Source organism: Sordaria macrospora, chromosome 5 (assembly GCF_033870435.1).
Source record: "Sordaria macrospora chromosome 5, complete sequence".
Lineage (NCBI taxonomy): Eukaryota > Fungi > Ascomycota > Sordariomycetes > Sordariales > Sordariaceae > Sordaria > Sordaria macrospora.
The window spans coordinates 2,016,517-2,044,300 of NC_089375.1; the positions used below are offsets into that span (position 1 = coordinate 2,016,517).

At 51.9% G+C, this 27,784-nt stretch overlaps 7 protein-coding genes across 7 annotated transcripts; 4 read left to right on the forward strand and 3 right to left on the reverse strand.

The window, feature by feature from the left end:
• Positions 1–4,132, reverse strand: SMAC4_08789 (uncharacterized protein). Its single transcript, XM_003345387.2, has 7 exons — positions 3,279–4,132; positions 2,865–3,215; positions 2,751–2,814; positions 2,540–2,691; positions 2,420–2,479; positions 637–2,366; positions 1–341 (listed from the first exon to the last, which is right to left on the reverse strand). Exons 1-7 carry the CDS (start codon positions 3,360–3,362, stop codon positions 233–235), a joined length of 2,550 nt encoding a protein of 849 aa, XP_003345435.1. The 5' UTR covers positions 3,363–4,132; the 3' UTR covers positions 1–232.
• A 1,906-nt stretch (positions 4,133–6,038) lies between these two features.
• SMAC4_08788 (uncharacterized protein) lies at positions 6,039–7,317 on the reverse strand (the record flags this gene model as incomplete). Its single annotated transcript, XM_003345386.2, has 1 exon — positions 6,039–7,317. Exon 1 carries the CDS (start codon positions 7,242–7,244, stop codon positions 6,039–6,041), a length of 1,206 nt encoding a protein of 401 aa, XP_003345434.2. The 5' UTR covers positions 7,245–7,317.
• Positions 7,318–9,802: 2,485 nt separating this feature from the next.
• SMAC4_08787 (uncharacterized protein) lies at positions 9,803–11,506 on the forward strand (the record flags this gene model as incomplete). The annotated part of the gene is made up of 1 exon (XM_003345385.2): positions 9,803–11,506. The coding sequence occupies one exon, from the start codon at positions 9,803–9,805 to the stop codon at positions 10,931–10,933; it is 1,131 nt and encodes a 376-aa protein (XP_003345433.2). The 3' UTR covers positions 10,934–11,506.
• A 3,022-nt stretch (positions 11,507–14,528) lies between these two features.
• SMAC4_13811 (uncharacterized protein) lies at positions 14,529–17,337 on the reverse strand (the record flags this gene model as incomplete). Its single annotated transcript, XM_066091630.1, has 3 exons — positions 14,529–15,545; positions 15,598–17,162; positions 17,217–17,337. The coding sequence occupies 3 exons, from the start codon at positions 17,335–17,337 to the stop codon at positions 14,640–14,642; spliced, it is 2,592 nt and encodes an 863-aa protein (XP_065947166.1). The 3' UTR covers positions 14,529–14,639.
• Positions 17,338–19,302: 1,965 nt separating this feature from the next.
• On the forward strand, positions 19,303–20,829 carry SMAC4_13812 (uncharacterized protein; the record flags this gene model as incomplete). The annotated part of the gene is made up of 1 exon (XM_066091631.1): positions 19,303–20,829. One exon carries the CDS (start codon positions 19,303–19,305, stop codon positions 20,827–20,829), a length of 1,527 nt encoding a protein of 508 aa, XP_065947167.1.
• Positions 20,830–20,963: 134 nt separating this feature from the next.
• SMAC4_13813 (uncharacterized protein) lies at positions 20,964–24,839 on the forward strand (the record flags this gene model as incomplete). Its single annotated transcript, XM_066091632.1, has 1 exon — positions 20,964–24,839. The coding sequence occupies one exon, from the start codon at positions 20,964–20,966 to the stop codon at positions 24,837–24,839; it is 3,876 nt and encodes a 1,291-aa protein (XP_065947168.1).
• A 2,046-nt stretch (positions 24,840–26,885) lies between these two features.
• SMAC4_13814 (uncharacterized protein) lies at positions 26,886–27,143 on the forward strand (the record flags this gene model as incomplete). Its single annotated transcript, XM_066091633.1, has 2 exons — positions 26,886–26,975; positions 27,036–27,143. 2 exons carry the CDS (start codon positions 26,886–26,888, stop codon positions 27,141–27,143), a joined length of 198 nt encoding a protein of 65 aa, XP_065947169.1.
• Positions 27,144–27,784: the final 641 nt, after the last annotated feature.

The following is a 27,784-nucleotide window of genomic DNA, read 5'->3' on the forward strand; positions in this document are numbered from 1 at the left end:
TTCGGAGTCATTCGAATACATTACCCCTAACTCCAATGCGACTGCATCGCCGACACGACGTACTGGCAAGCGCTTGTTCAACATCTAAATAAATATACTCAGACTTATCATTCTGAAAGAAGGCGCAATAACAGATATCAATTTTGTCCAACCTCGTGCCAAAAATGTAAAGTCAAGAACATGTAGATGTCTTGTTGAGATCCTAGAACGCCACAATAAATTGGCTTCTGTCCTAGATGTGCCGGCCATAGTCAAGAATTGTGATAACGGGTGTTTTCCAGACATCCCAGCTCTCTGAGTGCGAGGGATCTGTGAACGGGATCTGGGCGGCGAAGCGGAAGCTATTCGGGGCGATGACATATTAGCAATCATGAATGCAAGCTACAAAACTGGTAAGAGTCTCATAAGCCTGCTTGACGCCAAAAAGAAAGAACATAAAAACGCAGGAAGGAAGCTCACCGATACTTCCCCGTACGAATGTAACTTCCCCCAGCCAACTTCCCAAGCCAGCTGAACCACGTAGAGAACCTATCTCGGGCATTGCCCCTGTCGAGGCCCGACCCAACCGTTAATGGGAAACTTATCGTGTCCCAATACCCGGGTAGATCCCGATTATCTGGGTCAAACTCACCATACGACCAGAACGCCACACTGTCAATGTAACCGTTCTTCCCTGGAACAGGTGGATAGGGCGCCGAAGTGTTCCACTGCGCCTCCGTCCAGTCGGCCTCAAAGATGTCCCATCTTAGCGTCTTCGTAGGGAACCGCAAATTTACGGCAACCGTGGGGTACGATCGTGCGGCCGAAGAAAGATTGAAGTCGTAGGTATGGTAGGTGTCGATATCTTCTCTGTCTGGTCCGGCGGCTTGGAAGGGGCCATAGATAAACATGTGGTCTTTGAAAGCGGAACGAAGTGAGAAGGCGGCACCGTAGTAGGGGATGGAGAGGTGTTCGTTCTCATTGGAATTGATCAGAACCTTCCCGCTGTAGAGCGGAAGCTTCGTCACGTTGTGCCAGGATGGGGAAGGAGGCTGGAAGTTGATGTGGACGGTTTTGGCTTCTCCAGGGGCAATCGTTACATTTTGGGGGAGCTGCACTCTGGGGACAAGGGAATAGGGCTCGAGATAATCGGTAAAAAAGGAGAGGTACTCGGGGTCAGAATCAGAATGAGCATTGAAGGCGCCGGCAGGTTGGAGGGCAAATGAATAGGTTACAGATTTTGGGCCATTGTTGGTGATGGTGACGGAGTGATGTGCTTGAAAGTTGGCGGTGTCGTTGAGGTGAAATTTTTCCCAAGTTAGGGAGGTGGTGTAGTCGAGGACCTTTGCGGCATTGACCAGGCCACTACCAACTTGAGGGACGGGAGCCCAGAAGCTGTAGTCGATTGGCATATGGCCAACAGGGTCGTCGACTTGCCATGGGACGGACGCGCCGCTGGAGATGATGCGGTTTGCAAGCGCTTTGGCGATTCCAGGGCCGTGGACGCTCCGGCCGCCATGTTCACCTATGTACAGGGCCGCGATGCCAGCCACGTAGGCACATGCTATGGATGTTCCTGACTGAAAAGACCATGAATCATTGATGTCAGTGGTGTAAATATCGCTTCCAGGAGCGGCAACATCGGGTTTGATCTCAAGTTCGTTCGTACCGCCCCAGCTTGAGAAAGCGGATGGGATACCGCCCGCGGGGTCATGAAAGTCAACCCTCCATGCGGTGTCGTTGGTAACGGCAAAGTTCGCTGTTACTTTGCCTCCAGCAGCGATAGTGGCAACCATGGCCTCGCCCATTTTCGCTTCGATTAAGGCAGCGGGAGGCTCGCCGTTGAAGGTGCCTCTGGTGAAGTCCCACGCAGAGACACTGCCGTCGTTGTAGAAGAAGATACGATTGGCCCCAGCCTTGGCTGCATTCTCCTGCTTGACCTCAGGGGAGCATCCTCCGTAACGAAGCAATGCAATGCCGACGGAGAGGTCGGGAGCATGTTCGGGCAACGGTTCACAGGCCTCGGCAGTGTTGTTGGCATTCAGTGAGAGAGGAGTAATGGGAAAGTCATCCGTTACATCCCGTCCCCAGGGGTGCTCGTCGTAAATTTGTTGGAGGTACCCCGACTGCACAGTGGTTGAATTGCCGCCGTGGGTAAAGGTTGCCTTGAACGGCCACGCGGGTGCCACACTGGGTTCCGTGGAGGCTACTGCGATGACATTCTTGCCCGATGCTCCTGGGCTGGCGAGGAATGGGCCCTTGTAGCCCTCGTTTCCAGCGGAGATGGTGACAAGGACGCCTCGGTCGACCAGACGTGAAGCAATGGTAGCCCAGACACCGCCCGACCAACCGCCTTCACCACCAATACTGGAGGTAATGATGTCTACCTGATGTGGTGTAAGTCGCACAAGATAAGAGCTGAGTTAGACAAGAGACTCACCCCATCCTTGTAGGCTTGCAGGAAGGCGTCGATGATTACGTCTTCGTCCGTTACTCGTGACTGTACACAGGGCAAAGTTATTAGCACGGAGTGCAACCCAATTCGTGGAGGTGGACTTACATCGTTGCTAAAGACTATATAGGAGTACAAGGTAGCCTCGGGAGCAACACCGGTAAACCAGTCTGTCTTGCCAGCAATCACTCCAGCAACTCGCGTGCCGTGGCCATGTCCAGATGGGCCATCGTCCGGGATTTGGGAATCAAACGTCCAGGCTAGGCCGCGATTAGTTGTACTGTAGCCGTTCCCGTAGCATGTCCATCGTGGTGCTTACAGTTACCATCAACTAGATTGGTGACACGGGCAATTTTGAATCCGTCTCCGGACCCTCCACCGAGCTGACCTTGTTAGTTTCAGGGGACCTTGAAAGCGAGAGAACGGACCATACCACATGATGTTTGTAGTCTATCGCATTGTCAACAACAGCCACCTTGGCACCCTTGCCATAGATGCCCCTTGCATGAAGTTTGTCGACACCAGTCAAGCTGTGGACTGAGTAGTTGGCAGCGGAAGCGATGTTGATGGATGGACTGGCCGTTCGAGCAGTGTGGAGAGTAGCTTTGCCGACAGGCCAGGCCCGTAGGATGCCCGGGAAACCAGGGAGCGTTTCGATGTTCATATCGTCTGTTTCGACACAGAGGCCGAAGAAGACGTCTGGTGTTTTGTCGAAGCGACGAATGACACTACGGCCACCAGCGCTTACGCTGAACTTGTTGGCAAGGTCATCAATATCTGCCCCCTAGAAAGCGAGTTAGCTTAGAGACAACAAACGTTGACTACAATAGGGTTCTCTGTCTCTTACCTGGTCTACCTCAATGATGTACTTTTTAGACAGAGCCTTACCACCCACCGCCAACAAAGGCAGTAAGAAGCTTGAAAGGCGCATGGCAAGCAAAAGTTTCCTTGGAACCACAGTAAAGGCGCCTTGAAGAAAGGAAGCTCGAGACTGACTGAAGAAGGTGATTTCAGGTCAAGGTAATCCAGTTGATCTGGTTTGATCACGCTTTTATGCCCCGGGAAGGGGCATTGACATGGAAGGGAAGAAACCATTCCGAAAGTAGCCGCACAAGTGACGACGGAGGCTGGCTGAGCACCGAAATTACCGCTCGGTAACATCATCTTCTGCTCGCCGCAAGGATCATGATGTTTCTTTGACCGCCAGGACCCTAATGGAGCACGAGAAACGTGGAGTTTGAGGTAGATGAGCCCGACCATGGTTATCGGAGTTCGTAAAGGGAATTTAAGTTCCAATCTTGGATGTACGAGACACGACCCGGCCATGGGCGGTGAATGTTGTGAGACACGGAAAATATCGACCAGATGCGAATGCAAGGTTAGGGTAGTCAAAGTGTGTGTATGAGAGTAGATGGCCTTTTGGACGCTGGGATGCAAGAGGAGAATAAGTTCTCGTGGTTTGAGGATTCCTCTCCTCTACCCTGCTTGTGGCCAATCAAAGTCGGCCATCCATGCAAGAGGAGAATGCACGACGAAAAGGAAAGAGCGAGGCAGAAGGGAAATGAGGTTAGTGGAGTCCTATACTCAAGGTGACACAGCATCAGCCGCGCAAGAGCCAAAGCGTACTTTGATGCCACGAACCAGGTACTGCCGAGTTTGAAATTCCAGGAACTGAACATCGTGAGGCTCAAACATGATGAACATCAAAGTAGCGTTGCGAGCTTGCGAAGGTATCTGGCTTGGATGCTCTCAGCCACTGAAGCAGTAAGATGGTGATGACGATGAAGACAATGGACGAGAAGGGAAACTTCCGAATGAAATACATGGAGGGTTCGGGATGATGTGCTTCGTGTGTCACGGACAAGGCGGCTTCATCCGCGTCTTGAAACCATCACGGGTAGTGAGGCCGAGAGGGAGGACGGAGAGAGAAAAGAGGTACTGGTTTCAACCTAATGTCCAACTCAGAGGGTTCGGTAGATGCAATGAAAGAGAACAAAGCCGCATTGCAATGAACCGGCCTGCCACAAGGTGTGACCCCTCCTCGCGAGGCGTCAGAGCGCACCTTCCCAACGTCTTCAATGTCGAGATGTTCGGGCTGTGGTCGGAGGAAGTGAAAAGTGGATCCCAAAGGTGAGTTCCTTGAAGACATAGCGGCACCTGCCAGGCGCAACCATGACACTTGGCGCTGAGCGATAAGCGAATGGAACTCCGATAAGTTAGATAAGATAACAAAAAGGTTGCAGCCGGCATCTCACATCTGAAATAGTTCCAACCGGCCGGCAGCGCAAAAAGTTCTGAACATCCAAGTGAAGGGATCAAAACTTGAGTGTCGCAAACTTTGCACCAGAAGAGCACAGCCAGAGAATTCACTGGCAGATTCTCGCACATTATGATCCTCGCGGCCTGAGCTAAAAGGCACCAAGTCTGAATGTCCAGATGAAGGCACCTCAGATCTTATCGCAAATTTTCGCAATGGCAGCTGCCCGGTAGAACATTCCCCAACAACCCCTCGCCAGTCGCAAACAGAATATTCTTCCTCGCGTCCCAAGCTTTTCGCAAAGCTCAAGAGCACAATGAAAAAAGAAAAGAAAAGTGATGTATGCCGGTCAGACTTCCATCGAAACCCACCCCGCCCAAGCGCCCGAAGGCAGACCTCGAGAAATCGGGGTACAGATCATCGCCACTCTCTATACAATCCACTCGAAAGCAGATCGCCACCTTTGCAGGCAGAGCGAGAGTAAATAAAAGGACCTCACTGTTGGGAAACGAGGATATTGATCATCATCCCGGGTGGGATCTGTGGCTCCTTTAGGGAACACAAAAGAGGACAAATACTATAGAAATGATTCTCCTGTTGGTGGGTTGAATGGTTAGCAGATTGTTACAAGAGTGTTTGGAAGCCCAATAGTAGGGGGGAACTCACTGAAGTATTGTCGACATGAAGAAAAAAAGAAAAAGGAAACTGAACTGGAGGCGGGGAGAGGCATCTTAAATACCCTTCCAGAGGGACTGCCACTGGTCTGTGCACGGGTGCAAATCTGGGTTCCACTAGGGAACTTTTTCGGTGGGGTCAGCCTTACAGAATCTGCCGGTCCCCCAGGTTCTGGAAGTGCAAAAGAAGGTGGACCGGTGGAGGCAAACGGGTTCTGCCAGACCACTCCGCCAAAATTTCTCGTGAATGCCGTTTGCTCCGCCAGTGTTTGCGTCTCGACAACATGGAATTTGGGATGAAAAAGCGGCTATGGGAGTGGAAAGTACGGTGCTGCGTTGTTTGCATGAGGATATTACTCTGCGAGTGTGTCAACATCTTCCTTCCTCAGCAATCCTCGGCCGATCTGAAGACCTCTCGAGATGTTCATGTCCATATCCTTTGCGAGAGAAAGTACTTTGCGACTCAAGACCAGTACATTCTTCCCAAAAACTGTGATGGCCTAAACATGATGAAACAGGCGGACTCGTCAGGTGTTGCTCAAAATACAGCAAACTTTGTCGGTCATGAAAGGGATGTTATCGGTCTACCTATGTCACTTCCACCATCACATCTACCCTCACATCTACCATCCCATTTCTCAACACCACCAAAACACCAAAACCCCTACCTATCCATCTAGTCAACATCCCCCGGCCTCACGTCAACAACGTACAACCTCTCCCCCTCAATCCACTTCCCAACCCCAGGACTCACCAACCGCCCCAGTTTCCCCCACTCCTCCCTCTCCGCCGCCTTTCTAGCATACGTACTACTGACAACCTCCGTCGAGTCCCGCTCCTCCGTGAGTCTTTCCACCATCTCAATCCGATCCTTCCACCCTTTACTCCCACCGATCTTCTGCAACCCCTCCTCGCTCAGCAAGCTCTCCAGGTACGCCATCTGCTCGGCCTTGCCTCCCCACTCATCATCCGTCCGCATCGTTACCCGTAGCTTCGCCCGCGAGAAGAAGAGGTCGAGGGCCTGCTGCATTGGCGTCCCCTTTTTGCTTGGGTCGTGTACGTGTCTAATTTGCGTGGCGACCTGGGTGACGGAGGTCGGAGGAGGACCATAGTACTTGGGGTTGAAGATGCGGATTAGGGTGTCGTAGCCTGCAAGGATTACTTGTTCCATCGTATCCTCCTTCCCCCCTTCTTTCTGTTCAGGTGGTGGTGGTTTGTAAAACTCGGACTCGGCCATTGCCCGGCTCTTTTCGTGGAAGAAGGGTTTAGCTGTTAGTGAGATGTCGACGGCGATGTCTAGTCCTTGCTTTTGTTCCGCTTCTTGATTATTGAGTTGCGGCTTCGGCCCAGGCCCAGAAGCCAACACATCGGGCCTTTCATCTTCGTCCTCCCTTAATGCTCGCTGTACGTCCCGAGCAAATGCCCACATCATGGCTAATCGCTGATCGAAAGCCGCGGGCTTGGGCGCCTTGTCGGCGTTTACGACCGCTAGGAGGAGAAGCAGTCTTACCCCGTCAATTTCTCCCTTCCCCTTTCTCTTGATGATGTCTTCCACTGCTGAGGTAGCCATGCGCAGATGCGCCAGCGTAGGCGGGTTAAAGCTTGAGTCCAGCACTATCAAAGTGTGCGGTCGCTTGGTCGGTGAGATTGGTGCTGGAGGCTGTTGGGGGTAGGATTTTCCCAGTGCTTCGGCGGCGGCGGAAGTGGAAGCATGGCTGGGAGCTGTACAGATGACTTGGAACTTTTGCGCCGCGTCGGAGGAGGACTGGAAGGCGGAGAGGGCGCGGGTGAAGAAGTCGGTTAAAGGACGGCGGGAGGCGGCGCTGGGGAGGAGGAGAGATTGCGCTTTGAGCGAGTGTTCGAGCATGTCGTCTTGGGGCATTGTCGTCGAGTTGGTTATCGCGTACAGACTGGCATTGGATTTATATGGTATCAAAGTGCTTAGGAGATGTTGTCGCGTAAGTTTGAGTTAATGGGTTTCGAGTGACAGTCGGTCGTGGATGATGACGTTGTACCATAGATGCCCGGCATTGAGTGACAAACAAGGCCCCCACAGCGGGGACTGCGGGGAAGCTTGCACCTACCCCTGAAATACATAACCCTCAAGGTCTCTGAAGCTAAGGCACCTGCCCTCGAGGTGCCTCCATGTTTACTGGATGTTCAGGTCGACCAACTCGGGTATGGCATGACCTACTCCGGGTTTATTGTCTTGAAGAAATACAGAGTTTTCATTGACTTTAACTTTGTCCGATTGATTGATTCCGGATTCCACGTCATGGGGTATTAAATACTCCATTGTTCCCATTGTTCATCCACGCCACCAAAATCCACTCAACACTGGCTTGTGTAAAAGATCAACCAAAAGCGACCAACATCCACAAGGGAATCGCATTGGCCACTCGCATGTCCAAAGATTCGATCGAAAAGCAATACGATGATGAGAAGAGGGAGAATGAGAGGCAAAATGCAAAAAGTGAAAAACAAAGAGACCCAAAAAAAACATACAACACCAGGGATTCGCTGGTCGTCACCGACCCAGCTACTGGTCTGGCCCTCAGTGTTCTTATCTATGGGAGCGGGAAGGACAGGAAACGGATCTTTTAATCACGTGGTAGGGTCAAAAAATGAACCACCAGCTCCCATATCCATATCATTCGGACGGAGGCATTACGGTGAGTGGGGAGTTGGCCCTAAAATGATTGATATAATTGGGCGGATTATGAGTAAAGTTGACCGACCTGACATTGCGGTTAGATCTCTTACACGGGTAACATCAAGATTGCACTCCATCAAAAGACCATTCCTGATTAGTTCCTAGTACTTCTCAGCCCAGTTATGTGTATGTAGATGAGAGTGTGGCAAGCAAATCTCTCGCTCTTTTCTTGTTGGATCATGGTTTGGTGACCCACTATGACAAACTGATCACGATCGACCTCCTTCATGTACCTGCCTTAATCTACCTCCTTTATCTGCCTACATTAGCCCACCTCTTCACTTCCATCCTGGCATGTCATAACCATGGTGGTTGGCTTGCAACACACTGACGGGGCAGCTGCTGACATCTTTGTAGACGAGTCGATTTGGCTGAGACAACAATCCGCGCCCAGGATCCAATGGCCGGCGGCGGGTTCGTCCGGCTTCTGTCCAGCTTCGCATTACCTTCAGTACTTTCACCCCTCGCTGATTCCCAATTTTCGCTTCTTCAATCAGAGGCCACACCCGTTCCCACGGTCAAAGACCTTGACTGTCGCTGTTTCGGCAATTGACTACCCGCTAGGAGCCGATCACATTGGACTCTTTGGAATTTAGGTTTTGGGGGGCAACAAACTAGGCGGCTTTTTTCTCTTTTTTTTTCTTCCTTTTTTCTTAAAATATATATATATATATAAAAATTTTTTTTTTTCATTTATTTTTTTCTGGGGGAGGGGAGATGTGTGTGTGTGTGTGTGAAGATTTACTTGACGATAAATTGATTTTCCTTTTGCCAACATCAAGCTACATTATGTGGGCGTCGAGAATACCATTTCATTTCTTTTTTCAGAAAAAAAAGAATAAATCAAACGAGAAAAGAAATCCTTCTTCTCCGCCTTATCGGCAATCTCCCCGTCCATGATCCCATCGCAGTACGCTTCCCCGACAAGCGTGTATGTATTCTCCCGATGTTCCGGCGCTGGTCTGATCACGTAGGCAATTCGGTCACCGTAGAAGATGACGACGAGGTCGCCGGGCTCTGTATGACTAGGACCCATGCCTAGATAGCCTTTTTCTGTCAGGAAAGGGCGGTTCTCTGCCATGGCTCGTAAACTGTTGAAGTAACCTGTGTGGAAGGATACATCGTTCACAAGCTCCCGAGCAGAGTCATAACTTGTGATTGTCGCGCTTGCATCCCTCGAGATCTCCAAAAACCGCATATACTCTGCAATATCTGTTGGCACTGCCCTCCTCGTCTGAACGCCTTTGGCAGAGTGAAAGCTCAGCGTATCACCGATAGGCGTACGTCAAAGGGATTCAGAATGTCGTAATGGAGTTTGGTTGTCACACGGACATATGCCACACTCCTGGTAACATACGGGCATATGCTACACTCCTGGTGGCATATGGGCATATGCCACACTGTCAAACGGGCATATGCCACACTCCTGGTGTCATACGAGAAAGACCTACATGTATGCAGATCGCTAGATGCCTTGGAGCCTCAGGTGACAAGGACCCGTACGTACTAGATAGGCACCGTTTCCCTTTGGCATAAGAAGGCCTTGAAGCCCAGCCTTCCTCTAGAGGTTGAAAGGACCAACAAGGCCTTCGAGACCAAAGTAGTTTATCAGCGGAATTGAACTACTGTTCCAAGCCCAGAACACTGCCCTTGTCACAGGATGGTTCTTAGTAGGTTGGGATCGTTCCCATATACTACTACCGAGGTTGGGGTTGTTCCCATGTAGAATGGTCATCCCCTTCTCCCGCGACCCCGACTTCGTCAACCGCGGAGAAATTCTCGACCAGATCGACCAGCAATGTTCGAAGCCGGCTGCTCGGGTTGCGCTCGTAGGCCTGGGCGGTGTCGGCAAGTCGCATCTGGCCATCGAGTTCGCCCACCGGATCGCCGTGCGGCACCCAGACACGTGGGTGTTCTGGGTCTATGCTGGCACGCAGGCCCGGGTCGATGAGGGGTTCCGGGCGATTGCCGACGCCGCCGAGCTGCCCGGTCGGAACGACCCCAAGGCCAACATCACACAGCTTGTCTGCGGTTGGCTGTGCAACGAACGGAACGGCAAGTGGGTTATGGTCCTTGACAGTGCCGACGACCCCGACGTGTTCGGCGCTGGCAGTAACCCTAAACGACGTCCGCTAGCTGCCTATCTTCCGCAGAGCCCAAACGGGTTTCTTCTCGTCACAACACGTGATAAGGATCTAGCTTCTAGGCTAGTAGGGGGGTACAAGAATACAATCAAGATCGGGCCAATGGCGCAGAGTGATGCTCTGTTGCTCCTGGAGAAGAAGCTGGGATCGCTCTCGGATACAGATATGGCGGTAAATCTCGTGCGGGCGCTCGACCTTGTGCCGCTTGCCATCAGCCAGGCGGCGGCCTACATTCAGAGAATGTCGCCACGGAGCTCGCCCAAGAAGTACCTAGACGAGTTCCGAAAGAGCGAGCGGAATCGGAGAAAGCTTCTGCAATATGATGGTGGGGACCTGCGGCGGGACGGAGGAGCATCTAACGCGATACTTACGACGTGGCAGATATCCTTTGACTACATCCGGTCTAAGCAGCCCTCTGCGGCGAATCTGCTGTCGCTTATGAGCTTCTTTGACCGACAAGGCATCCTTGGATGGGTGCTAAACCCTTCGAGAATTGCCCAGGACGGCGATGTTAGCTTCGAAGATGATGTGGCGATGCTAAGGGACTACTGTCTCATCACCGCAGACGAGACAGAGGACAAGTTTGAGATGCACGGGCTCGTGCAGCTGTCGACCAGGAGATGGCTAGAAACGTTTGGGCAGGAGGAGACGTTCAGGTGTGACGAACCGTTACAAGCACAGGAGTATTATCGCTGGGATAGAACAATAGAGTAACGGAGTAGTAGCCAAAAGGTACTGGTAGGTTGTGATAGCTATTGCTTGCTGAAGAACCGGTAACAAGAGGCCGGGGAAGGCCTTCTTTTATACCGGTCTTCATGGACCCGATATACTGGACCCGTGGACCCGGGCTTAGGACCCGGGGCTTCGGGTCCTCCCTTCGGGTCCGATCTGATTGGTCGGCTAGTCTAATCTCCATGATTGGATCGTAACATCAGGCAGCAGTACATCGAGCGGATGGCAGCTTCACTCCCAACGGGCCAGTTCGAGAATTGGGCCATATATCGGACCCTTTTTGCGCACGCCCGAGTGGCCTCGGATTATCAACCTAGCGAGAATACAGTCGAGTCATGGGCGATTCTTTTGCACAAAGGGGGATGGTACTCATGGTTGCAAGGGAGATATGAAGATGCACAGCAGATGCTGGTCAAGGCAAAAGAGGTACGCGAGAAGAGGTTGGGAAAGGATGATGTGGCGACTTTCTTGAGCACGTCATTGCTTGCATTAGTGTTTCTAGACCGCCATAACGAAGGAATCCGAACATTTAAGGTTATTACGCAAAGCACTTAGTAGTATTGTCCTTCCAAATATAGGAGTCGGCTATTGTGACAAGGGCTGTATTTAGGGCTTGGAACAGTAGTTCAATTCAGCTAATGAACTACCTTGGTCTCGAAGGCCTTGTTGATCCTCTCAACCTCTAGGAGAAGGCTAGACTTCAAAGCCTTCTTATGCAAAAGGGAAACGGTACGTATCCAGTATGTACGGGTCCTTGTCACCTGAGGTTCTAAGACACCTAGCTATTTGTATATATGTAGGTCTTTCTCGTATGACACTATGTGACAAGGGCAGTATTCTGGGCTTGGAACAGTAGTTCAATTCAGCTGATAAACTACTTTGGTCTCGAAGGCCTTGTTGATCCTCTCAACCTCCAGGGGAAGGCTGGGCTTCAAGGCCTTCTTATGCCAAAGAGAAACGGTACGTACTGGGGTACGCACCGGTCCTTGTCGCCTGAGGCTCCAAGGCATTTATCTAGCGACCTGTATACATGTGGATCTTTCTGAATGCCTTCATCCATTCTCCTTCTTCCTTCTGGCGCCGGCCTTTGCCCGGGCGCTCTGCTTCTGCTTGATTGGCCGTGATTGCTCCTGTGATGATAAGGTGGCTTTGTGATGATGTTTAGCGCCGTCAGCAGTTTTGGGGTTGACTCGTTTAGCCTGGTGGCGTTGAGGGGTTTGGGTAAGCCGTGCCTATTAGCCGAATAGTCTGGCCGAGGTAAGGCTGGCATTGTATGGCGAGGTTGGGTTGATGTCAAGCATTGAGGCTCTATTGAACTTCAAACTCAGGAGTGTAGGCAGATGTCCGTGTGACACACTAGGAGTGTGGCCTATGTCTGTATAACACCAGGAGTGTGGCATATTGTCACACGGACATTTGCCCATAGTTCTGGGTTAGGGTTGCCGAGGCTTAGCAGAGTCTCAATGCCTGACATCAGCCTCATGAATGCCCGGTGGCCGCAGGCTGCGAGGCTCAACCTCACTTTGGCCAGACTCTCAGCTACCAGCATTGCTCACCCAAGCCCCTCTCGACGCCTTCAGGCTAGCGAGCCAACCATCGAACTGCCGACGACGCTAGTAAGCGAGATGAGGCAATCCCCAGTCATCACAGAAGCGATCACAGCAACCAAGCAAGGATCAGAGCGACCAAACGAGGATCGGCGCCAGAAGAAGGAAGTAGAATGGTTGAAGGCACTCAGGAAGATCCACATGTATGAAGATCGCTAGATAGATACCCTGAGGCCTCAAGCAACAAGGTTTGGTACGTACCTTAGTACGCACCAAACCTCTTTGGCATAAGAAGGCCTTGAAGCCCCGGCCTAGATGAAAAGGCTTCAGAGGATTCAAGAAGGCCTTCGAGACCAAAGTAGTTTATCAGCGGAATTGAACTACTGTTCCAAGCCCAGAACACTGCCCTTGTCACACATATGCCCGTATAACACCAGGAGTGTAGCATATGCCCGTATGACACTAGGAGTGTGGCATATGTCCGTGTGACAGCTATCGAGTAAGCTGCCCAAGAAGTTTGAGTGAAGCTGTTGGCGTCATAAGTCGGGAGAAATTTAACAATGTTATTAATTAGCTATTTCAACTAGAAAAAGGTTGAAGAAGGAAGGCATAGTAATAATAATAAATAAGTAAGTTGGATAAACTTCAATAGTAATGTGTGCTGGTATTCTCAAGTGTAGAATAGTACGACTAGTGTCAAAGTCAGTTTTAAATATAAAAGCAATACCGCTAGGGGTCTAGATTAAAATTTCGTTTTGAAGGGAGGGTAAGTAGAAATAGTTTACCATAATAAATTCCACTTAGGAATATGGTTGTTTTGGGTTGAAAGTGTGACAAACAGCAGTCCGGTCTCCCTAAGTAAGACAACTGAAGGTAATTTATTAGTAGATGTGCGGTGAAGTCAAAAGGTTCACAACAAGTATGATGCGTATACTAGTCTCGGTGATAACAATCTGTTGACTACTGTCGAACTATCTAACAATCTGAGTTCTCCAGCAGTCCCTTTATACCTTAAATGCCTGTCTTGATTCCTACGTCTTCGAGTGTCTACTCACCCATAGTATTGGCTTACCCGTAAGCCCCTTCTGGTAGTGAGCCCTCTGGTTCAATTCTGGTTCTGAGGTTACACTGTCTATCTTAGGCGGGGTGGTCGGGTCCCGACGGCTTGGGTGATCCCTGCGTTGCTTAAGTTCGTAACACGGATATTGCGCTTTGGCAAACGTTAACGAGGCTAGCCGCAGTGTCAGAACGGTCAACTTTTCTTGTAATCTGCTATCACACGGAAATTGCCCACACTCCTGGGTTTGAAGTTCAATAGAGCCTCAATGCTTGACATCAACCCAACCTCGCCATACAATGCCAGCCTTGCCTCAGCCAGACTATTCGGCCAACAGGCACGGCTGTCACACGGACATTTGCCGGTGACATTCATCAGTCAAACTGCCGACCAGAATTACCGACAGAATGCCACACGGACATCCGCCGGCGACTTTCATCAATTAAACCACCGACCGGAATTACCGACGGGCAACTGGACGAAGGTTGGCATTCAGAAGATCTACTTGTAGGCAGATGAACTAGATAGACTCGCGCCGATGCCTGGCACACAGGGCTCGGTATGTACCAACCTTCTTTGGTATAAGAAGGCCTTAAGGCTCGACCTTCTCATTGAGGTTGAAAGGATCAACAAGGCCTTCGGGACCAAAGTATTTTATCAGCTGAATTGAACTACTGTTCCAAGCCCAGAATACTGCCCTTGTCACATATGGTAAGATATGCGTTGTTGTGCGAAGGAGAGAAAAGGAGGATGTGCGTGGAGGACTGGCTATATGGGCGAGAGCCCAGACAGGCCAGTCCGTGTGCGCGGACGTGCAGTGCGACAATGTCACAGGCTAACCCGGTGACAACTGGACAGTCACGGGTTAATCCCGTGCCATCTGGACCACACAGGCACCTGCAAAAGCAGAGTCAAGGGATGGAATAGTCTTGCTTCTTCGTAATAGAATACATCATCTTGACAACAGTAGAAGGTACCAGAATTTACAAATTCCTATAAATTTGCTTGTCCTCCCAGACCCTTCTGGTGACACGCTAAGAAGAAAAAAATAGAGAGAAACGAATAGAGAAAGATATGGAATATATTATATGTCTTGTGAGAAGCCAATAAACCAAACCAGTCCCAATACGCTGCCGATGGATATCATCCGTCCCTGGACATCACATTTAGACGGTCGGTAATTCGGTGGCAGCCAGAGTACGTTCTGGCCGTTGCAAGTAATCCAAGACCTATCCAGTCCCAAGCCATAGCTATGGCTCTCTGGATTATCTAGTACAACTTGGCTTTCGGTAGTTTCTGTATCTATCTTGATATGTCCAACGCTGGTACGTAGGTAACGATTAGTATAGTCAAACGATATATGGGGAATGATAGCAGTAGTTGGAATCGTTTGGAGGCAGCTCCCCGACGCCGGATCCCAGATCTTGATCGTGCGGTCCCACGAACCGGACGCAAGCCGCTGGCCATCAGGTGAGAAGGCCACGGAGACAACGTAGCTGCTATGGCCTTCTAGGGTCTGGAGGCAGCTCCCTGACGCTGGATCCCAGATCTTGATCGTGTAGTCATCGGAACCGGACGCAAGCCACTGGCCATCAGGCGAGAAGGCCACGGAGCCAACGTAGCTGCTATGGCCTTCTAGGGTCTGGAGGCAGCTCCCCGACGCCGGATCCCAGATCTTGATCGTGTAGTCATCGGAACCGGACGCAAGCCGCTGGCCATCAGGTGAGAAAGCCACAGAGCGAACGTAGCTGCTATGCCCTTCTAGGGTCTGGAGGCATGCATTCCAATCTAATTCAACAGCCGGCTTAGTTCGAATCCATTCAGGTTCTTCTGCTTCGAAATTCCTCTTTATCAAGCTATTCTTTGGAGCAAATACAAGCGCTGATATGTATGCTTGAAGTGGAGCTTGCTCTATTATTGACTTATAAGACAGAGCAAACCGGTAAGCATCCCAAACAAGCTTTGATAACTGCGATTGATTATTACCTCCCTATATCTGTAGTCAGACTAAGTTCCTAATGCGGAGTTAGACTTGTACTTACTAGTAGGCCCTCGAGCTTTCTGATAGCAACAACGCCCGCAGGCATAGCTTGGAGTAGACTTAGAGCTTCCAGCCAGTAAAGATACTTCGTCTTAAGGAATGTATAGACAACCCCGTTGTCCTGTAAAAGATTATTCCGATTTGTGTTCGTACTGGAAACCAAGTCACACAGGTGATCAACCCAGTAGACGCACGAGTACCGCACCGTCGCTAGCGGGTCCGGATCCGGTACTTGGACCTTGTCGCTCGGAAATCCCGGTGCGCTTAAGTCGTATATGTCGCGTCGCAGTGTTGCAGACATGGCATCCAGTGACCTTGAGAAGATGTTAAAGTTCATATCTTCTTTCCCTTTAGGGAAGATCCACTTGAATGTCTCCTGAGAAGCTTGGTTGCTAGCTTTATCAGAGGCATTGCCAAGTAGAAATTCCTTGGCTGATTGATGGACAAAATAGATAGTTCGTTCTCGTAGTGTTAGAAATGAACCACATAGCCCTATTATTGTTTCTAAAGACTCGAAATCGTCGCAAGTGTCATCAAGCTTGTCGGCGAGAGTGGTTAGTTCTTCAAGGCTGATTGGCCGGCGAACAATTGTAACAATAGCAAGAAGGTGCTTGCAATAATCGGATTCATCGAGCTGGGTCATATCCTCTCTCATCCGCGCATATAGGGCATCCAGCCCAGATGGAAACATGCATAGCTTTCTTAGGGCAAACCCTTTCTGGACCTTTTCAAGCGCTTGACAGACTAACGCTACCCAAAGGAAGGTATCTTGCGCGTTGGAGCACAGGTAGTCCTGAACGGTCTTTTTCATCTTTGAATCATACTTCTTCAGCCCTGCTAGGTAATCCACCTTGTGCAGGATAAATGCATTGACAGCCAATGCGACGGATTCCGCATTTAGCTCCAGGGAGACCACTTTATCTGCGGCTTTCTCCAACCCTTCCTCAATTTGCGGCCAATTACGGCTTGAGACGATCCACTTGACTGGAGATTCAGATGATGATTGCTGAGCAATGAAGTTGAGAAGGTGCGGCAGGTCTGTTGTAACGCACTCATCAAGCGCATCAATGACTAGGTAGGTCGTTCGGAGGCTTGGGTCTCGTAGGATGTTGGTGAAGATTCTCGACAGGGAGTCCCACGTATTTGCATCTTTGAAGAGGCCTTCGCCTGCACGGTTGTACTCACTCCGCACGTGTGAGAGGATAGATGGCTGCTGGTCGATAAGTAGATAGATTAGGCCGCGCAGTACGGCGGTTGCACTATTGATGCAAGAGTCGGTAGCTTGGCAGAAGAAGTAGGCCACATTGCAGTGGCGCGCGTTGGCAGTATTGCCTTGATCCAGCTCATTAATAATACCGCACAGCAACATAGTCTTTCCTTTGCCGGGGTCGCCCTTGATCCAAAGCAGTCGGTGCTGTGGGTCGTCACCCCATTGTTGAAAGTCAGCGTTATTGAGGACCCAACGATACGAGTCCCGCAAGAGGCCGCCTTTGGTCCGTTCAATGCGGACTTTATCATCGCGAGGATCGGTAATGCGCAAGTGCTTCAGGCATTGCTCGTCGTTCTCTGACACTATGTTAGAACAAGCCCATACCGTCACGACCTGTTATGGAAACCTACGTCCATAGTAGTAGTTATTATATTGATTCCCGGCGGCGTTGTTGTTATACTGAGATCCCACGCCGTTATTGGCATTGGAGAAACCCGAGCCAGAATTGTAAACAGACCGGGACTGTTCCATGTCGCAGGGATTGGACTTCGGGATGTGTATGATACTTGCTTACAAGATCAAGCCTATGGAATTCAAGGAGTTTATCGTGTTCCAATGTTCAGGGAGAAAGCGAGGAGTTGACAGAACGGAACGAGAAGATGAATGTTGTCCAACTGGCTGGACAGTCAAAACTTCGAAGGTGTAGCGTCCCCAAACTTTTGATTTGCAGCTTAGAAAACTCGTCCTCAACCAAAAGTGGTCTCAAGGCTGTGCAACGTGGCGGATATACCACCGAAATGTGCACATTTGCAACATCAGCTGTTGATGCCTTTCAGACCAGCGGAAGTGTAAAGAAGCCCAATGAACGCTACCTATTAATGCCCAAATTCTCAGTCTGGTGTGGATCGGCCACCAATCGCATGTACCATTGGTAGTGTGAAGATATTCTTTTGGGGAAAGCTGAATGCCACGCCTGCCCCCACAACTGTAAGTAAGACGCCACTCTCCTAGACTAGGATCACCGTCACTTCTAGAGAGGTCCTAAGCAAATGCGGCCAATCAGAAGCTTCAAAAGAACAAATCCGCACCGAAAATAAAACACTTAGGCTTGAAGGGTCACCTAGCCAAGAGGGGATTGTCTGGTCTGGATGATCTCCATATTTCAATCATTGTGGGTGGAGGTATGTGAGACTATCAAAAGGCTGCCTCAGAAGTCTTGCAAGCCCTGTCCAGCTTATCTGATGTGACGAACGGCAGTCTGATCTGCCTAAAGTCTCTATGAGCCTGGCTCGCCTTCATGAGCCTTCCTTCTTTGTCATGGTTACACTGCCCAGCCTTTATGTAGCTGTTGTGTACCGGTGGCTTGGTTGGCCCATGTTCCTTGCTCATGGTTCGTAACATCTGACGACGTTCTTAAGGCTCTAGCATTGTTACTGGAATCCAAAAGTACAAGCGACTTAGCAAAGGCTCTATTAAGAAGATCTAAGGAGTTTTACACTACCCTTCTTAATGGGCGGTTTTCTGAACCATTATTCGAAGTTCTCTTGCGAGGTAGCTTTGATGAGCAGTGGAGTTGGTATGTTATAGATAAGAAATCTTGCGTTAATATGCCAGAATGGGTCGGAAGTACTGGCATTGTCACAGGATTACCTGTGACTGTGCCTGGCACATCACGTGTACGTGCACGTGCGCTGGTCCCGGCTCTGGGCATGGCCCTTGTGCCTTGCCTCATATCGCCAGACCTGCGCACACCTCTCTTCTCCTCGCCTCGTACAACTACGCATATCCAACCTACCCCCTACCCTTCGCCTTGCCCCGTGATAAACATTGATGATGAAGAGGAGTTTATGAATATGGTGGTGAGAGCAAGGCAAGGGTTTTCACCTACGGGTGTAACGAACGGCAAGTCTAATCTGCCTAAATAGGATAGCTGAAGGTAAAGACTATCAGGTGCTGTTCAGTATAGCCAAAAGGTATAAAATGAGTATTGCTTGCGAATTATAAATACTATTCTCAGTGGTGAACAACCTTTATTACTTACTGCAGAATTATCTGGCTAGCTGGGCCTTCTTGTCCTTTTTATAGCTGTGAAGTGTTTTGGTAGTCCCAATGCAATTACCAGTACACAATTTACGTACTTGTTACGTGCCTTGGTAGGATATACTAGTGCTCTTATTTCCAGCTAAGCATACACTCCCACTTTCCTCCCCTTGTGCAACTACACACATCACAAGCTATACCAGGTCAGCATTAAACCAGTATCAGGTACAGTGGTAGCTAGGCCACGCCGTCACAGTCGTATTCTAGTAACACTATGTCGCTCAGCTTGTACGTTGGGGGTGTTCAAACGCCTAGTGTTTGCGCCTGTCACACGCCTCCTACAACAAAAACCCTTGGCGCCAAGTGTTAGTGCTAACTCTTGGTTGCCCGCAAAATCACTAACACCACCTAAATCGCCGTTTTCACGGTCGATATCCAAACATTCACAACATCAAAATGTCTACGCCTTCGCCCTCTGGGCCCCCCCAAACACCGCCGCCGGCTATAATACCGGTTACACCTCTGCCGGACTCCATTTTCGTCCTGCCCCCGCCCTCCACGACGGCGCAGTCGGCCAAGAGAGCCCGAACTGCTGACGAGGAAGCCCGTCCTGCCCACGCCACCACCGCCACCTCTGCTGCTTCCGGCCCCATCACGTCTTTCGCTGAGACCCTCATCTCTGAAGCTCTCGCCAAAGCGGAGGTCTATCGCTCCTTCGCCGCCTTTCTTGACACCGAACTCGCCCGCTTCTCCGCCGTCTCGCCCGCTCACGCACGTGAAGCTGACCGTCTCGCACGGACCATCACGGCCGCTCTACAGAAAAACTCTGCCTCATCTCCCTCGCCCACCCCGGTTACGTCTGACCCAGCCGCCAAAAATGTCTCCACTCCCTCTGCCAGCAAGGGAAAGGGACCCATCTCCTACGCGGATGCTGCCGCCCGCGGTACAGATTCCACCTCCGCCTCGGCTTCCCGCTCCACTCCCCGCCCCAGCCTTACCCGCAAGGCTGCCGTACCCCAGAGTGACGGCCGCGTCTTCCTCCGACTAGATAGGGATTCCCCTTTCGTCAACACAGATGCCTTTGCTATTCGCAAAGAAGTGCAAACGTTCCTCCGCCTCGCCCCCACCGACATCCCTGGCTGCCACAAGGTCCCTACTGGTTTTGCCCTCGTGCCCAAGGATGACGCTGCCCGCCAGACCCTCATGGCCCACAAGGATGAGATTAGTTCTCTTTTTGGTTGCATCCAAGTCGAAGTGCCCAAGAAATGGGTCACCTATGCCGTCCCGAACGTGCCTATGACGATGCGACTCGGCATGGTCCCTGTAGACACAACTACCGCCATCAAGGACGAGGTTCTCGTCCAAACCGGCCAAGAGCCCGTCGCCCTCCGTCCCTCCCAGTCCTACCACCCTGGCGAGGCCTATGCTACCTGGCTTATCTCCTTTGATAGGCCTGTCTCTCCCTTCCGCCTTTTCGACGCTAGCAACGTCAGCCGCCTCGTCCAGAAACGCCGCCCACTGGACCAATGCACCGAATGCTTTGGGTGGCATGGACGTAGAGGGTGCGCTCGCGCTGCTAAATGCCCACAATGCGGACGTACTGCTCACGGAGAATGTGACCGTCACACTCAATGCGCCAACTGCTGTGGCCCTTTTGAGTCCACCCACGTCGAGTGTCCTATGCGCCCGAGACGCCAAAGAGATACCATCATCCGCCCAACACCTCATCAGCAGCGAGAGATTCGCCAGAAAGGTGGCACTCTCTTCACCGAGAAATACAACCGCGCCGCCCCCTCCAACAACCGGGAAAATACCCCCACGTCTCCCGACGAGCTGTCCAAATCCAACAGCTCTGACCAAAGCCAGCCCCCAGCTGATGAGGACATGATAGTAGTCCAGTTGAGCGAGTACGCCTCCTCAGATAACGCAGTCCGTCGTTCTAGCCGCCACAAAACGCCCTCCAAGAGGGCCGACGGCCAATGAGTAGACACTCAACCCCCTCTCGTGATAGCCTGAACAATTCCAGACTGCGTGTCCTTCAGGCTAATGTAGCACGAGCACGCGACACGCACGAAATTTCCCTCCAAGCTGCTAGTGAGGCTGGAGCGGACGTGATTATGATCCAAGAGCCACGAGTGTGGTTCCACGAGGGCCGCTTTGGTATTCCCGGGCATTCCCTCTACGCTCTTTACACACCTGTCCGCACATGGACAAGTGAGACTACTACCCACCCACGCGTCGCCACGTACGTTCGTAGGGAAATGGCAGCAGGAGGGTTCACTCTCGGCCATACCAGAGATCTGCTATGGGTAGAGACGCAGGGTGTCACTTTCGTTAACATCTACCGCCGGTCAAACGATACTTCGGCCCTCGAGCTACTGCAAAATTGGCAACCAACGACAAGGACACTCCTCGCTGGCGACTTCAATGCCAAACACCACTCCTGGCAACCTGGTGCGGAAACATCAGAGAGTGCCACGCGAATTGTGGACTACGTTACAGAGCATGGCCTGGATTTGCTGACGGCCCCTGGTGTTCCTACCCACAACTGCGGTAATACTATCGACCTTACCTTCTCGAACATACCACTCTGCTCAACAAGAATTGCCCCAGAGGCGGACTGCGGCTCTGACCACCAAGTCTGCATTACGGACATTCCTATCCAACCGGTAGAGCCTCCTCGCCGTCGACTGGTCCTTCGTGAAGACCCAGAGGCTATTAAACTATTTGCCGAAAACGTCTCGTTTCTCATGGGTCTGGTCCCGCTCCTCCCTGCAGGCGAGAACTCCCCGGAAAGGCTCGACGAGCTCGCCGAGGCCCTCTGCAACGTCCTTACAGAGGCCCTCCAAATCTCTTGCAGGCCATCAAGACCTGAGAAAAACGCAAAGTGGTGGAATAAAACGTGCGCGCAGGCCTCCAGAATGTTCCGCAACTATCGGCACAACAATCCGAATCCCATCCCCCAGCGGATAGAAGCTCTTCGGCAGGAGTTTAAGAGGATAGTCAGAGAAGCAAAGCAGCTGTTCTTCGATGACCTTATCACGAAAGCGCGAGACGACAAGGACATTTTTCGGATCGTGGCGTGGCACGAGCCCCGCGACCGGTTGGAGGCCCCCCCACTAGTCATCAATGGGCAGACCGTGATCGAGCCAGAAGCCAAAGCGGAGGCACTCCGCACGGCCCTTCTAGAAAGGAACAGCGAAGAGGAAGACCTCGAAACTGGCTGGGTACCCACAGTACCACGCCGTCGCCTACCCTGGTCGTCCGTCGTACACGCGGATGAAGTCTACAAAACACTTTGCGGCTCTGGCAACACGTCCCCCGGCACCGACGGTATTACCGTCCGTATGTTGAAAGCATCCTGGGAAGCGATCAAAGACCCTGTCCTGCGGCTCTATCAGGGCTGCGTCGCTACCGGCTACCACCCCCAAGTCTTCCGACAGGCGGAAGTGGTTATGATACCGAAACCTGGGAAAGACCAAACGACGGCCAAGGGATGGCGGCCCATCTCACTCCTGTCCTGCCTTGGAAAAGGCATCGAACGCCTTATTGGCAGGCGGATTGCTTGGACGGCTATTTCTAACGGGGTCTTGAATCCCCAGCAGGCTGGCGCCCTTCCAAGGCGTTCGGCCGTTGACATTGTGGAAGCTCTGTTTCACGATATCGAAGCTGCACTCGACAAGGGACTCGTTGCTGCACTTGTAGCCATGGATGTCAAAGGCGCCTTTGATGCCGTCCTAGTGAATAGGCTGGTCTTACGTTTGCGGGAGCAAGGGTGGCCGGACTGCGTGGTTCGCTGGGTTGAGTCTTTTATGACGGACCGCATGGCCTGCGTGCGATACCCAGGGGTGACCACTCCTATGCGCCGTCTCAGATGCGGGCTCCCTCAGGGCTCCCCTGCCTCGCCCATCATCTACTTGCTCTACACAGAGCCGGTCCATCGCCTTGGAGAGAGCGAAGCACAGCATTTTGGATATGCAGACGACTGTGCAGTTCTTGTTACTGGCACTTCGAACGAAGAGGTCGCAGAGAAGGCCCAACGAGAGCTGGACGCCATGGTTCAATGGGGAGTAGACAACGCTGTTGACTTCTCGCCGGACAAGACCGAAATTCAGTTTTTCTCCAGGAAAAGACAAACTGCGCCTTTCCCAACCATTACACACGGAGGAGTCGAGGTGGCTGCACAGCCGGCAATGCGCTGGCTGGGGATTTGGCTCCACAGCAAGCTGAACTGGAAGCACCACATTGAGCACAGGCTCGCCTCCGCCAAGCAGGTAGTCCGCCACATACGCGGTCTCAACAGAGTCTACCACGGCGCCCCTCCAGGCTCCATGGTGAAGGCTATGAAGGCTGTCGTCCTGCCAAAGGCCCTATTTGGCTCTGAAATCTGGTGGCCAGGCCATAAGAAGCACGCCCTTCATCGTAAACAAGGGGAGTTTCCGCTTGTTAGCAATGGACTGGCGGACCTCGTCCATAAAGTCCAGACTGCGGTTAACATTGCCATCCGCGCCAGCTTACCAGTGTGGAGAACGACGCGCCTTGCCATTCTCTACCGCGAAGCTAGCCTGCCTCCCGTCCCCCTTCTTCTAGAAGCGGCCCGGGGGCGGCACGCTGTGCGCCTCCTCACCTTAGATCCTGCCCACCCGCTCGTCCCGCGTCTTTCGGAACCCCGAATGACGCCGCGCGGCCTGCCTCGCCGCCCTACAACTCTACAGACGGCTGCACAGCTCGCCTTGCCTTTCCCGCGACCTGTTCTACAGCCGCCCGTCTATAACGGAGACACTCACCAAGATCCAGCGCCCACGTCTAAGGACAGGGCTGCCAAGGATTTCAAAGAATGGCTTCTCCAACGAGATCCCTCGGAGATTGTCGTTTACACCGACGGCTCTATGATAGCTAAGCAGATGGGCCCCCCAGCGCACGCGGAGGACCCCGACGCCGAAGAAAGACCAGAGGGCGAGTGCGTAGGCTTTGGCTACGTAATCTTTCAAGGACAAACAGAACTCGGCCGCGGATGCGGTCAGCTAGAACAAGCGGAAGTTTTCGATGCGGAGGCCGAAGGCGCGCGGCATGGTCTCAAGGCCGCTGTGGCGCTCTTCCCGGAGGCACAGGCCCGACCACGCATTACGATATGCCTTGATAACACGTCCGTCATTAGAGGACTCCGAGGAACCCCAGCTGCGTCGTCACAAGCGGCTTTCCTCGATTTCCGCGCCATCCGAAAGGGCTACGGCCCCAGTTTGGTGGATGTCCGCTGGGTACCCGGCCACAAGGGCATCACGGGCAACGAGATTGCTGACGAGCTCGCTAAGGCGGGCGCCGAAGGAGGAGAGGTAGTCAATGAAGGCTTGGCTACCCTTGCGCACTCAAGGCGGCTTGCTAAGAGGGAGGCGCATACGGATTTCAAGGCATGGTGGGCCGCGAACAAGCCAGAGTCTTATGCAGACTACCGGTTGGGGGTCTCTATCCAGCCTAACGACGAACTAAAAGAGCTGGACAGACGCTCTTTACACCACCTCCTCGCGGCCAGGTCTGGCCACGGGGATTTCAAGGACTACCACGAGCGCTTCGAGCACGAGGACGCCCTGCTGACATGCTTCTGTGGAAGCTGGAAGAATCCCTTCCATCCCTTTTTCTGCAGGAAGGCATATGCAGTTTCCCCGGTCACGGGCGAAGCGGCTACGCGGGAGAATCTCTCCCTTGCTATTGGAGTTTACTGGCAGCGCTTCATCGCTAGGATCCAGACCTCGCACTTCTTTTCGTGGACTTGCACGAGAAAGGCATGGCGCCAGACACTCTGGCAACAGCACACTGACGGCGGTGGCGCCGCTGACAACCTTACGAGGTTTTTACGGAATAGAGGGGTGGAGGTTGGCCATGGCCACGATATTGAGAGGGTTACGGTGGACTTGGACAGGCTGGTTCACCGTGCAAGGAGACGGGAGGAGGCCTTGCGGGAGGAGGAGAGCGAGAGCGAGAGCGGAGAGGAGTGATTTTGTCATTTCTTTTACCTTTTCCTTTGTGCTACAGGTTCCGTCATATACTGGCGGCTCGCCCACTGGGCGATTCGATTTTAAGTGTTGGGCCGCGTTTACGCTATGGGCAACACATGATTTATACTGGCAATAGGCCTCGGTTTGCCCTCGGATTAATGGTTTTGGTGGACAATTAGGGCACTGCTCTTAATTTTGTATGCTAGACTCACCGGTGCGGCACGTCTCATGCCCTACGGGAGGCGGAAGTAGACGTTAAAAATAACAACAACAAAAAAAAAAAAAAAAAAAAAAAAAAGCGCCTGTCACACGGACATTCGACCTCGACCCTAACTCAGCAGCACGAGGCTCGCAGAGCCGCACGGCTGAGCCTCTCGAACCCTTCAAAATGCTTCAGGCAACCAGGCCAACTCGGTCGGAGAGTCTATTCGACCGATAGCACAACCTACCCGAATCCCTCAATAATCCCTGGCGTATTCCAGCCAACAATACGTACGCCGGCTGCACTGCCCCTCATATCGGGCTGTGCTAGCCAGGCCAAGAAGGGAAACCCTGCTATCACAAGAACGACCCCTAACCAACCAAGGCACTCCGGCGGCGATAGGGCGGTACCCGTGACGACGCCGGCGTCATAGGAAGGAAGGATATTGGAGGAAGATACTTGGGAAGGATCATATGTAAGCACAGCGGTGCACACCGCTAGATAGATGCCTTATGGCCTCATGACCCAGATCAGGCCAGCAGAAGGAAGGAAGGCTTTGGCATAAGAAGGTCGGGAACCCCAGCCTGGATGGAAAGGCTTGAAAGGATTCAACAAGGCCTTCGAGACCAAAGTAGTTTATCAGCTGAATTGAACTACTGTTCCAAGCCCAGAATACTGCCCTTGTCACAGCGCCCGCCTCGTATCAATGCTTCGCTTGCCTCGCCATGATGATAGCCCAATCAAAGATTTCTCTAAAGCGATCTGCGATACCATTTGCCTTCTATTACGTCTCTATTGGTGCAAAATATTTCATGAACAAGTCTTCGGTGGCTCCACGCCTATTCGTAGGTATCATAGGCTTAGTGCTTTGAGTTAATGTCGGGCAAGTTGCCAGACTAACGATGGTCATATTGTATTAACTCCCCCGATAATTCGTGCACCATCCCTCAAAAGGATGCTATTTCTCCCGCTTTCTTAACATATATACATTGCCTTGATTTCTCTTCCTTCTCATAGATCTTTGCTGGCTCTTGTGTTACGAACCATGAGCAAGGAACACATGCCAACCAAGCCACCGGTACACAACAGCCACATAAAGGCTGGGCAGTGTAACCATGACAAAGAAGGAAGGCTCATGAAGGCGAGCCAGGCTCATAGAGACGGGCCAGGCTCATAGAGACGAGCCAGGCTCACGAAGATGAGCCAGCCCATAGGCAGGGAGCCAGCACTAAGGGATTCACGTCTACGTGGACATCCGGAAACAGATATCTCGCAGAGGGCGAGCAGGTATAAAGGGACTACGGGAGAACTCAGATTGTCAGATAGTTCGACAGTAGTCAATAGATCATTATCACCGAGACCAGTATTACGAGCATACTCGTTGTGAACCTTTTGGCTTCACCGAACAGCACTGATAGTTACTACCTTCAGCTATCTCATTTAGGCAGATCAGACTGCCGTTCGTCACATCTTGCTTTCAGCCTCGAAGGTACTTCTCTTTGTAGAGGCTTTTGTCCACTACCATTGCAGAAATACGGAAGGGACTGCAGTTCTCAACAACTCACCGGTTTCTGAACCGGGGGGGGGGGACGACCCTTCATTGGCTTCAACAAGCACTAATTCAGTTAGTGGGGCTACCCACCCCACCCCGCATGAACTGGACAGGCGAGACAGGGTCTCCACCTGGCATTCTTCGGCTGCCCTTCCAGCACCTGTCCCATCACTCACCAAATAACTCAAAGCGTACTATCAGCCAGGGGCTCCTTTTTGCGGGGCTTAGTTACTTGCAAAGTTAGCAGCTTGATCAGAGATCATCCGAGAACGTCCCATCGGCACAGGCCTAGATGCCTTCCGTGCTTCGTTCGAATCAGTCTGTCAAGATAGGTGCATCTCCTATCCTACTCCAGACGCGCTCCGTCAGCTGGGCCCAGAAGGTGTTGAAGGTAAGTGAGACAGGCCCACATTGCCGAGATTCCCATCTAACCACTGTCTAGAATTACGGTACCTTGCGATTAATCTTCTCTCGGCATTCCAAGTCCTCCCCACTACCCGTCTTCTTCCTTCGAATACGGGCCGTGGCACCCTTCTCGACGATGTGTTGAGATGCCTACCCGCCCTCACCCCCAGCAACTTGGACAACTTCAACTCGGACCAGTTCGAACCGCTTTTCAATACAGTCCTCACCAACAAGCCCGACGATGAGATCTGGCGCCAAGTGTACTGTGCCGTTACCGAAGACACCCCGCCTCCCCGATCTACAGCATCTTACTTTCTGCAAACTCCGCGGTCTATCAACACGAGCAGCATCCGAGTATCGCAAGAATGTGGACATGGTCCTCAGGGATGAGCTCGGCGCTATGTACGTCAACCTTCCTGACTTCCATGACATCTTTTTCGGTCGGGTGGCGGGTCTAAAGACAGCATCAGAGGCCGTCTTCAACAAGTGCACAGAAGGCAGCGAACTACTCTTCCGTAATGATTGGCGCGGGTGGCCGACAGATGCGAACCAGCAAGAGGGGGCTTTTGGTTTTGTCAGATATGACGGTACAAAGTTGACTGTAGGAACCAATTCTTCAAGAATGGGCTTCTGACCAAGGGCAATCTTGGTATTAGCTGCGTAAAAGGTCTAGCGGCAGTGTCAGGACGGTCTACTTTGCTCATAATCCGCCCAATCACATTCATCTTTTTAGCGCCGCCTCCCCACTTACCGTTTGGCCTCCGTCCGAATGATATGGATATGGGA

Excerpts from the sequence above, each read along its gene's own strand:
- SMAC4_08789 (XM_003345387.2), bottom strand. The coding sequence starts at position 3,362 with ATGCGCCTTTCAAGCTTCTTACTGCCTTTGTTGGCGGTGGGTGGTAAG. Across the intron at positions 2,692-2,750 it reads CAATCTAGTTGATGGTAACT|CCTGGACGTTTGATTCCCAA; the intron begins GTAAGCACCACG and ends ATCGCGGCCTAG. Across the intron at positions 2,367-2,419 it reads TGCAAGCCTACAAGGATGGG|GTAGACATCATTACCTCCAG; the intron begins GTGAGTCTCTTG and ends ACACCACATCAG.